Source organism: Marmota marmota, unplaced genomic scaffold (assembly GCF_001458135.2).
Source record: "Marmota marmota marmota unplaced genomic scaffold, marMar, whole genome shotgun sequence".
Lineage (NCBI taxonomy): Eukaryota > Metazoa > Chordata > Mammalia > Rodentia > Sciuridae > Marmota > Marmota marmota.
Window position 1 is genome coordinate 6,760,386 of NW_025999842.1, and position 12,183 is coordinate 6,772,568.

The window sequence follows — 12,183 nt, forward strand, 5'->3', positions numbered from 1 at the left end:
AGTGGGGAGGGGGGAGGATGGGAAAGGCAGCGGAGCACAACAGACACTAGTATGGCAATTTGTAAATCAATGGATGTGTAACTGATGTGATTCTGCAATCTGTGTATGGGGTGAAGGTGGGAGTTCATAACCCACTTGAATCAAAGTGTGGAATATGATACGTCAAGAAATTTGTAATGTTTTGAACAACCCACAATAAAAAATTAAAAAGAAAAAAAAAGAAAAGAAAAAAAAAATATCTTATTAAATCACCTTATATCAATTCACTATTAAATACAATGATATATAACAATATTCATCACCTTGAATAAATGATCTCAATGTAAAATAACCTGATCAAAAACAGATTTTCAATTATATAATAAAATGTGAAAAACCATGAAAATCAATTTAAACCTCTAGAAGTCACACTATTAGTATTATTTTTCTTTTATATTTATAGTGCAGAACAAAATCCAGAATTAAAAGTCTTGACTGACCCCTTGTGGTCAAAATATTCAAAACTAAAAATTAACAATATTTACCACCATCTTCAAACTCATCTTCAGTTATCCACCAAGGCACTATATCTTTCTTCTTCATTTCTTTTTCAGGTTGTCTAGGTGTTTTGCTTGAACTTTCAAAAGAATCATCTGAAAGCTGAATCAGATACAAATTATTAAATTTCAAAATAAGTTGTAAATTAAAGAATATCACATTTATCCTAAATGTTTTAGTTCCACAGTTATCAGATATTATCCTCAACAATAATGTATAAATTCATATCCATAAACAGAGGTAGCCAAATAACTTGAAGATCAAGCATATGTCTTTTAACATTGATTTCATATATAGAGTTAAACAAGTAAACTCAGAGAACAACCAAAAAGAAAATGATCAATAAACTTGCTCAGGAAAGGAAAAAAAGAATATAATCCTATCTTCCAAAGATTATCTACAGACTGTGGTGGTTGATTAAAAGTACCTGGGGTCACTCTAAGAACGCAGAATTCAAAATTTCCAATTTCAAAACAAGGAAGAACTGAATTTCAGTCAGTGGAGCAGATGGTGTTGACCAGAGAAATGAGCATTTTGTCACAGTGATTAATAAACTTGGATAAATTTGTATTTATCTTTTCCTGTGTAGAAAATGAGTATTTGGTCCAAATACTACATTCTCAAATCTCCTACTCTAATCCCAATTCCCTCTTCCCTCTTAGCCAGTAAGGTGAACTCTTCACTGAGAGCTTAGTCAAACACCACCTATCTTCCCCTCACCCCACCACTAAACTCGCTTAAGGCACTTCCTCTCTCCGAGGAGACAATACTTTCCTCCATCCCCAACAGAACCTCAAAGGAGTCTCTTGGGGTTCTTTTTTCCTCGATTATCCACTTTCACTTTTGTATCTTCACTCCCTCTGCTCTCAACTCTCTCTGCTTACCTCAGATTATAAAATGTGCTCAGCAACACATCTGTAGCACCCTGTGTAACACCTGACACTGCTGTGCAGAAAAAGAATGAATACCCTCTACTTTGGAGGAAAAAAATGCAACAAGACAAGTCCCTTTTACTCTATATACCAAATCTTGAATTGACTGCTCAACTCCTTAAAATCTGGTTTCTATCCAAAAGAGCTTTCCTTTGGGCTCCAAAGGCCTCCTAAATGACACAAAGGACAACTGTCAGTCACCCTTCCTAACTGACCAACACCTAATTTTAAAAGTTTGTAGAACCATGCCCCTAAAAATAAAGATACATAAATACATTTTTGAAAAGTCTTCTTGAAAAATTTATCAAAATATCAAAAGAATTTTGCATGACTCTTAAAATCATGGTTTTCATTGTAAAAACATGAAACACTGCTTTACCCAAATGTCTGTGGGAAATATGAATCCTTCTAGGTCATGCCCCAAGTGACCCACCACCTCCAACCAAGCCCTACCTGTCTTCAACTCAGAATGGGTTGATTAGGTTACAATTCCCATAATTCAATAATTTTACTTATGAATATTCCTGTAGAAACACAGGAGTTTTGTGGGAGATACCCAATATCAAAACCATAACAATAGTGGTGACCAATTCTTCTTGAAACTTACTTAGGCAGCATTGCTTCCCATCAGGTTACTCTGGAGTTCTGCAGTCACTGCCACCCTTCTATATCATAAGGAAATGGGCAAAAGAGCCCAAAGCTATTAAAAAAAGATTCTCTAGGACTATGTTCTTGATCCTTTTTCATTCCCATGTCATAAACTTTTTCTGGGGAAGAAATGCATTACATGTCTGTTCTATGTCAGAACCTAACGTGCCTTTAGATTATCTGACTTAGTTTTTTAAACTATCGTACAGACACTTACTGATGAGATAACTGAAGCTCAGAGATTAAACAACTTGCCCAAGGTGCTAATGTCAGTAAGTGGTACAAAGACAGAATCAAACTTATTCAGGTCTCTTACTGAAAGCCTGTCTACTTTCCGCTATACTATGTAGTCCTCCCCCTACCCCCACAGGATACTGGTGGCCTTTGAAACTTCCAATATGACAACACACACACACACACACACACACACACACACACTTACACCTGCCAAACAAAACTACTTCAATGTCTTATAAAGAGTGTCGATTTTAAAAATGTTCCAAAGAAACTGTCTTCCTTGATAACAGGTTGGAAGGATAGAAGGGGAAAAAATATTCTTTATCTTATATGAATTCCTGTTAGTGGCATCTCTTTCTATTTAGCCTCTAAACATCACTATACCCTTAAAACATTCCATTTCTCTCTCCTCAAATTTTCTCAAGTTTATTTATCTGTAAGTCAGGAGTAGGCCTGTGGAAAGATCAGAAAAATATGGAGAGAATCCATTATTCTTTCTAATGCATTGTGTCTCACTCTCAAAACCTTTCACACTGCTTTCCAGGTTTGTCATTAAAAACAAACAAAAAGCTGGTCCTCAGATAATTAGTGTTAGCAAGGATATAGAGAAAATGGAACCTCATTAAACTAATACACTGCTAGTGAAAATATAAATAGCACAACCACTCTAGAAAATAGTGGGGCAGTTCCTCCAAGGTTTAACCTTGGAATTACCATATGACACGGCAATTTTATTCCTATGTATATATAAAAGAAATGAAAATATACATCCACACAAAAACTCATATGTGTCTGCTCATAGCAGTATTCATAACTGCCAAAAAATGGAAAGACTCCAAGTTTCTATCAAGTGAAAAGGGAATAACCAAGATGTGGTATATTCATCCCAAAGCATACAATTTAGCTATAAAAACAAATGAGGTGCTAAAGCATGCTATAACATGAATATTGAACCATGAAAACTTTATGCTAAGTAAAAGAAGGTAGACCCAAAAGAACACTGCATGTCCATTTCTATGAAATGGCCATAATAGGCAAACCTTTAGGGACAGGAAAAAGATGAGTGGTTGCCTAGGGCTGGGAAAGGAGGGAAGAGGTGTTGGGGGAGACTAAGAGCTATGGGTTTCTTTCTGGAGTAATAAAAATGTCCTGAAACTGATTGTGGCAATGGTTACATCACTCTAAAAACACTGAATTATATATGCTGAATGGGTGAATTGTATGGTATGGCATATGAGTTATATCTCAATAAACCTAATTGTAAAAAGCTTGTCAAACCACACTTCTAAAAACAAAGAGATATAAACTATACTTTGAATACCTGTTTGAATAATTTATCAAAATGTCCAAGGAAGTTTGCATGACTCTTAAAATCATGGTTTTCATTGAAAAAAAATGAAACACTGCTTTCCCTAAACCTCTAACATGAGACAAGATCTTTTATAATTTGAGAATGGATGTGAGAGGAAGATAGACAAGGAGAGAAGGAGACAATTTTGGAGTATGTGTTTTGGGGGGGGTCATAAATGAGGGGTAGAAGAAAAATATTTTCTAAAAGGCCTATATTGCACTGCCATTAATCTTTCAAAATAAAAATACTTTCTATAAATTTGATTTTTAAAATGTGCCCATATTCAAATTCAAAAATCAGTTTTTCAAATGGAAAAATGAGACCTGTTCTATGTGTCGATTAAAATTCTGGCAATTGATAGATGCTTTTTAAATTCTTAAAACAATTCTATAAAATAGGCATTGCTATTCCTATGAGATAGATAATAAAACTCAGGTTCTTTCTATTATACAAAATTTCCTTTATAAATGAGAATGCTATATAACATTTTAAAATATGGCTCTCCTAAATGATTTACAAGGACTCTTCATTGATGTACCTACATAGGTTGTGGTGTGACCCTTTATTCATTAAGTAGATATTAATTAAATAGCTATTAGGTCTATTATTAAGCATGTATAGCAATGAAATTACAACCATCATGTCTCAGAACAACTATTCTTACAATAGAAAGTAGAAAACATCACAGTGCTGTAAGAAGTATACATGGCATACTAAGAAGTTACTCCAATATTTTTTCATTGGGCTAACAAAAACAAAACAGGAAAAAGCCTGTCTTGAGGTAACGATATTTAAGATCTTTACAAGCCAGGTTGAAAACAAGGAAACAAAACAGTTCGTGGAGGAACAGATAGCACAAAGGGGGCGGGGGGGCATTGTAGAATAAATAAAGTGGATGAAGGGGAAGAGTGACAAAAAGTGAGCGAGGTAGACATGAACAAAATCATGAAGAGCTTCACAACACCAAAAGGAGTTTAGATTTTATTCTACAAGTGATGACAGGAAGACCAATAGCATTTTAAGAGTCAGATTTATGTAACACTTTATCTGGCTGCAGGGTGGTGAAAGGAATACTGGGAAATTAATCGTGAACAGCTCCAGTAGGCCAGGTGAGATGATGGTATTGAAGGAGCAGGTGGCAGTATTTAAAATGGGAGCCAACTACAGAGATAATGGGTAAACTCTAAAGATGAAGGTGATAGTTTGATTATAAGGTGAAAGGGAAAATTAAGGATGCATCTTTGTGGTTTTTTTTTTAAGTTTTATTAAATGTTATTATTGAATAATTTTGCATTTTTACCTTTCTTGACCTAGTAAAAATAAATATGGGGTTGGGGGTGTGATAGAGTGCTTGCCTAACACCCACGAGGTCCTGTTTAATCCCCAATATTACAAAAAAATATACAAATAAATAACTGTTTTGTTTTTGTTCAGTATGCTGTGCTGGTGATCCAGTCCAGGGCCTCATACATGCTAGGCAAGCACTCTGCCACCAAACTACATTCCCAGCCCTGAAAAATAAGTCTCATGAGACAAATTTACCAAACATCTTTTAAAAATATGAACTTACCTCCTTCATAAACTGTTCAAATTCTTCATCCAGCTCTTCTTTGGCATATTGAGCCATAATCAGTAATTTTTGCTTCCCAAAGCAAACACACTATTTACAACACTGGAAACACTAAATGACAAAAGAGAGAAACACCTTTTGAGGAAATCCTTCACATTAGCTTCAACAACCTACCTTCTACTTGAGGTCCAAAATTACATTTTCATCTGTTAAGATCTAATTGTTAAAATATTTCCAAAATATATACATATTTGTGTATTACTTAACACCTCTCAAACACAAACCAAGCCCTCACATATAATCTTAAATTTTATAACAGAACACCAAAGGGCCACTTTTCTTACAAACCTAACAGTTGTGTAGTCTGATTCAACTGATTTCTGCTACTTTACCAATCAACATCAACAGTTTGGCAAAACAGACTTTTCAGATATGGGAATGTTTCCAGATATAGAGAATTTATTAGGATTTGGAATACTTAAAAATTAATACAGTATACAAATCAGCACGAATCATGTCTCTTTTGAAGCAAAGACGACCACAAAAACGGTGCACTGAACCCCTTAAAAAAGAATGCAGTGATTTGCAACACGGAGTTCTTTTCCCATAAAAATCTCAACTTTGGGGGCTTACTCTGCATACCCCAGTGAGAGTAGGGTAAGTGGTTGGAGGCCCGGACAGTACCTTCCCCAAATACAGAAAAAGACCTCCTCCCTTTAGTAGCATTTCGATCAGTTCAGGGTAGGTGCTGTTCAAGTCTTGGCCCAAGAGCTTGATAAGGGGCTGACCCCACTAAAAGGCCTTCAGCCCCGCGGCGTCCAGGCTCCAGAAAGCGCGGATTCGGTAGTTGGCGGGAAGACAAAGACTTGCTTACAGTGGAGTCAGGGCGGAGAAGGCGGATGACCCGAACCACGAAAGCTCCAAGGACCCAGTCGCAGGCACAGCCCGCACCACCCCGGTGTGGCTGGGGAGCTAGCCCTGTATATATACCTACCTTTGCCTCCGTATCCCGCGCTTCCCCAAAGGCCCGTGCGGGTCGGCAGTTGTCAGGGTAACAGACGTCAGCGGCGGGGTTCCGGAGTCACATGACTAGGGCTGGTCACGTGGCTCGCGGGCCCAGCCAGTCGGCCATTTGTTTCTGAGTGCTTTTGCAAGCAAAGATCGACTGCAGCGGCTCAGCTGGCTGCGGTGGCCTGTAGGCGCCGTGGCCGCGGCACCAGCACGCAATCCCAGCTGACTCTGCGCCTAGGAATGGTGCCCGGCGGCGCCCGGGTGACCTAGAGCCGGGACACGGCGTGAACAGCCCGCTGCTTCCCGAGAGTCGTGGGAACTCCCCCGCTGCCGGCACTTCGCTTCTCCTCTTCCGGGCCTTCCCCGCCCTGCTCACTTGAGCGCTGTTTTTCAAGCTGAAATTTTGAAGAAATGTATTGGGTTTACTTCACGTACAAATGATTGTTGTGAGAAAAACAACTGAAGGTACACTAGGGACTCAGTACCACCACCTAGTGGACAAGGCGCTGAAAATGCACGAGCACGAAATTGTTATTGAAACTTCTTGTGTCCTATATTATAGGACTCCTACAAAAACGTTACAACAAAAAAATTTTGCTGGTGTCCTATATATAAGACAATGGCACATAATGAATTAAGACTGCCCATGTATCTCATACCACCTCTGGTTTCCCGCCACCTTACTGTTCAAAACCCCATTCTATAAGGGCAATTAACAATTATTTCTAGGATTTTTTTCCCCTGCTTCTTTCTTCCCTTCTTTTTAAAGAACACAACAAAAGCTGGAATTTCGGAGAACGACATTTAGGATGGTGAAAGTAAAATCGACAAACAGTTGCGTTTGCTGGGGGCAGTCATAATGTAGGACCTCATCTCTAGTCTGAACTTTTTCATTGAGCAAGTGTTTATCTCTCTCCAAATGTGTTCAAGTCAAGATCTGTGCTCTACTATGAAAATATGAGTAGTATTAGAGACATTTTAGCTACCACTTATTGGACAGTTGATGGGTGCTTCACAAGTATTATTTACCTTAATTTTAACAATTTATGAATCTGTTTCAACTTATACTTTTGTTTCTCCTATGAAATGAATGAACACAGCACTCATAGTCTCTTCCCTAATACAGTCTGTAGAGGAATAGTCAAGTAGGAAAGACAATTGTTTAGGGGGTACAATGAAAAATGACTATGACACTTAATGTACATGAATTGAGGAAGTCTAGGAACATTCTCTGAACAGAGGCACAATTGGTGATCTAAAGTCAATATTACTCAATATACGATTATGCTATAAAATCATGGTCGTCATTGTTAACTGGGCATTCAAAACTAGTAATCTTTCTCTTTTTTACTAGTGAACTCGGTTCCTACAGTATATAAAGACTATGGTATACCTCCTCCACCCTGTTCAGATTCCAGAATGAGAGACTTAGCATCTTGCTGAGACTTTCCTGGTTTTATTGTTGAAAGTCCTGAGTCACAGGAATTCTCTTGGTCCTTGCAAACCCGGAGGGTTGGTTTGCCCTACCCCCGTTCCTTCCTTCATTGACTCTTACCCTTGACTTTACACATCCATCATGAGCAGATGGCTTTACCTCACATCTCATTAACAAATACAGATCCCATAAGGCTGGAATTTATTCACCGGTTTTCCATTAAATCTATAAACTGTACTTGTGTCTGTATTTACCTTAATCTGTTCACAGTTCCAATGGAAGAAGTGCCCTGCCTTCTATCAAAAATTCATCTTCCTAGATATGATTTGGAACTATTACTCATTCTTCTCACTGATCTTGTTTTACTAGTCATTTCTACTTCTTCCTATATCCTCTGGCTGTCTGTGGGATTTTCCTAACATCATTCAAACATTCCCTGGAACTCTCCAAATAAAATGCTACTTCCAAAACATTATTCACAGTCTATATTTCCCTGTGATTGAACTTGTCTCTACCCTCCTTCCTGCCAGTCTTTTCTGGGAAAATTATTTCTACTTCACCTCCCTTTTATCAGACTTTCTAATCTAGTGTCCATTGACACCAGGATACTAAACCCATTTTTGGTAGTATCACCAATTTTCTCCACATTGCTAGATTAAAGAAATAAAAGAAAATTGGTTTACTTGATCTTCTAATACCATTTGATATAGTTATTTACTTTTGCTTTCTTGGTTTTTCTTCCCGGTTTATGGTCTCTCCTCAGAGTTTTTCACTGTCCCTCCATTTATTCTATCTAACTTCTAAATATTAGAATTTCTTAGGGGTCATTTCTGAATTCATTTTCTGCTCATTTTTTACATTCTTATCCCAGGCAATCTGATCCTCATGGCTTTAAATATCACATATGTACTTATGACTTTTAAATATAGGCCTCCAGTTCTAAACTCTCTTTTTGAACCCTAGTGTCATAGATCCAAACTATCCAATTCTGTCTCCACTTGATGTCTCACAATATCTTTAACTCAATGGATTCTTGCTTCTTGCCCTCCTGCCACACTGATTTCTTTCTCTTTCAGTATTTCCTACCATACTATGTGGCACTCCACTTATCGAGTTGATCAAGACAGAAATCTTGGAATTCTCTCCTCCTAATATCCTTTATTAAGACTTTTAATGCCACCTGCAAAATATGTCTCCACTCGGTTCACTTCTTTACATTATATTTGCTAATGTCCTACTCCAAGGCATTATTTTCTCTTGCTTGAACTACCTCACTAGACTCCTAGCTCTTGTTTTTCTCTTTCACATTGTCTATTCAACAAAAAAGGTTACAGTTTGAAAATGTAGGTCAGGTTATCCTTTGTTTAAAATCCTTCAGTGATTTCTCATTGTACTTAGACTAAAATCCAAACATTTATAACACCTTGTTGATGTGTTCAGTACTACTTGCCTTTATAGCCTCATTTCATCCCCACTCAACAAGGCTTATAGAATTATTTGCAACTGAGCTGCAGCAATTAGTTCTTTGGTCCTATAGAGGTTAATTAGAGCTTTGATAAATTGGGGTATAGTATAAATAGGAGTGTAGTTGAAAGAGTGTTTTTCATTTTGTACCAATGTATAAATTCATAGAACTTAATGTTTAAAGGGCTCAAGAGTTGGTCAGACTGAATTGTAATAGAGGAGTCAATAAATTTTCAATACTCAGTTCAATCATTATACATTTTTAAGAAGAATCTTTTTTTCTAAAGAATAGTTAATATTTTTGAGAGCTTATGCTGTACTGGATATTGTTGTATGCTTTTTTTACATTTTTAAATTTTCCTAGTTACATTTTTAAATAGATAGTAGTATTGGAATCTTTGAGAATTTAAGATTTAAAGAATAACTTTCTGAAGTTCACTTACCTAAGAAGTGGCAGATCAAGATTCCAGCTTGGACATCTTAACTTCATGATCCATAATTATAAACACTGCAAATATTAACTCTTGTGATAAATATGTAGTGAGCTTTAATAAAATGACAAAGTAAGTTGGCTACTTGAACAATTAAATTAATCAAATCACTTCGGATAGGATTAAAGATTCCTACTTTGATAGTTCCTCATTTTTTATAGGTTTCTCATGTATTTTTGTGGTTCCTAGTATGATGTGAACTTTGATATACGTTTTGTGTTTGTCCAGCTCCCCAGTGAGATTCTTGGTGGGAAGAACTGTACTCCACCTTTATTGCATTTTCTCAGCCAGCAGTACAGTATGGGAATTCAGTCAACTTAATGACATAATTACAGCCAAGTCCTGCAATATTATTTGGGCATGTAAATGCAGGGCATGCTGGGATTGAATTGAGGAGGTGAACTGAATCAGATTCAGTTACACAGTAGTTCAAAATTTAAAAAATCCTGCTTTTTTTAAACCTCTTTTTCAAATGTGGAGATTTTCTTCACTGATGTAGATAATGAGGACGACATTGAAGGAATTATGTTATTCTGGTCAAAAGAAAATTAAATTTAATAACCTAACAGTTTGTCTTTCATTTATTACTGCTATTGTTTACTTTTGCACATTTGTCCATATCCTGGCTGCTTTTATTTTAATTACTTAAACATTTTTAAATTCTTTTATATATGAAATCTAACGTTCAAAGTTTTAACTGATATTATAAATTTTCCCCAATAAGAATAATTATCCATAATAGAACATTGAGAAATTGTTCAGTCATTTTATAAGTATTTACATGTTTCTGAAATACAGACAGATGCTCTCTCCTCAGGCTACACAGAGCTGCCAGTTTACAATTATACCAAGAGGACATGATGGCAATTTCTGTTATGAAACTGTTTTTAAAATAATTCTCCAATAATTCTGTAAGTGGCCACTGGGGATACATCAGTAATCACAATAATTTGACTAGGCTTCTAAATAAGATAATTAACAACATGATTTTATATTTATTATTTAAATGAAAAAAACATAATATCAATAAATTCGGCCTCATCAAGTTAAAGGAAATCTTTTGTTCTATGAAAGACCCTGTAAAAGATAGAAAAATAAGCTAAAGACAGGGAGAAAACATTTGTAAACCAGCACTTTGACCAGGGGCTGCTATCTGGAATACTTAAAGAGCTCTCAAAACTCAGTAATTAAAAAAAGCAAACAATAAAATCAGAAAATGGGACATGAATAGGCATTTCACAAATGAGTAAATGAAAATGGCAAATAAACACAGGAAAAGCTTCACTAGATATTGGGGAAATGTAAACTAAAAGCAAAATTAAATACCACTGGGTGAATGTAAATTTGAAAGAGTGAAGGAAATCCTTGAGGTGATGGCATAGTTTTGTATCTTGCTTGTGTTCAGTTATAGCAAGTTACATATGTGATAAAATTTGCATAGACCTACACACTCACATAAGGGAGTGCATGCAAAATTGGTAATGTCTGTAATATTTTCCCCAACTTTCTATGTATATATTACTATTTTAAAATAAAAAGTAAAGAAGTAATTGCAAAATATTATGATGGAGGCTCTGTTTCTTAAATTAAAAGAAAAAAGTAACTTTTTATTTTTTATCTTTAATGATTTTCTGTGTGTAAAGTTTGATATAATCATGAAAAATTAAAGAGAATGCTTTTAAGTTCACATTAAAACCTATAATACATAATTCCTTATTTTATATAAGTTCAGTATGTAATAATTAATTTTAAAATGAATTAGAAAATTATTTTGGTAATGGTTTATATTTTTATCCCATTAAAATTTTCAAACTCTTATGGATGCATTTTGCTGACTTTGCTTCTTAGTCTGCTTGAGCTAAAAGAACCATTAAAACAATGAATAATTATACAATTCCCCAACTCCTTGTAGAGATTTGTCACCTTTCTAAAAGATACACAACTTTTATTTGTGATCTTAATGCTTTCTTGAGACATGCAGGTAGTGTATATACGTGTATATTAAGATGGTTTTGCCCTTTATCTGTGTGGATACAAGATGAGAGATTTAAGTGCTATCACCTAGTGGGAAGGCCCATAGAGATGAGCAAGTTAAAGTGAATTTGTCATGATATCTAGAAACCTTCACCTGAGTGTGTTCCCTGAGATGACCCCGAGGACATTTGCTTCAGCAAGGCAAAAAGGAATTCATTATTGAGGCGGATGTCAGCATCTAAAAAACTTGGTGATGTCTGTCTTCCATAGGTGAGAGCTTTTAATAGGAGATCCTGCTACAAACTAGTATCCCAAGTATCAGTAGGGTTATAGGATTCCTGAATGACAGAGTCCATATAGCCATATTGAATTGTCAGAGGCAAGATGATCATAATTACTGAAATGTTCAGAAGTCTATCATAGCAATCAGGCTACCTTAACATGTAGTTTTTGTGGGAATTACTAATATTATATGATGGTGTTTTAAGGGATGAGATAAATTGACAGATGATTGGGCAATTACTTGAGTGTGT

The 12,183-nt window shown here is 36.0% G+C and overlaps 1 protein-coding gene across 3 annotated transcripts in view; it reads right to left on the reverse strand.

Annotated features, from left to right (window-relative positions):
- Cep162 (centrosomal protein 162) overlaps positions 1-6,696 on the reverse strand; it is an 88,152-nt gene extending 81,456 nt beyond the window's left edge. Inside the window, exons 1-3 of one of the 3 annotated variants that reach the window (XM_048804876.1) lie at positions 6,270-6,696; positions 5,276-5,386; positions 525-639 (exon numbers count right to left, since the gene is read on the reverse strand). In XM_048804876.1, the coding sequence (XP_048660833.1) occupies positions 525-639; positions 5,276-5,332 (172 nt within the window). In that variant the 5' untranslated portion in view covers positions 5,333-5,386; positions 6,270-6,696. Of the gene's footprint in view, positions 1-524; positions 640-5,275; positions 5,387-6,149; positions 6,169-6,269 lie in introns of those variants that run through there. The other 2 variants (XM_048804766.1, XM_048804813.1) reach the window with 2 other exon arrangements.
- Positions 6,697-12,183: the final 5,487 nt, after the last annotated feature.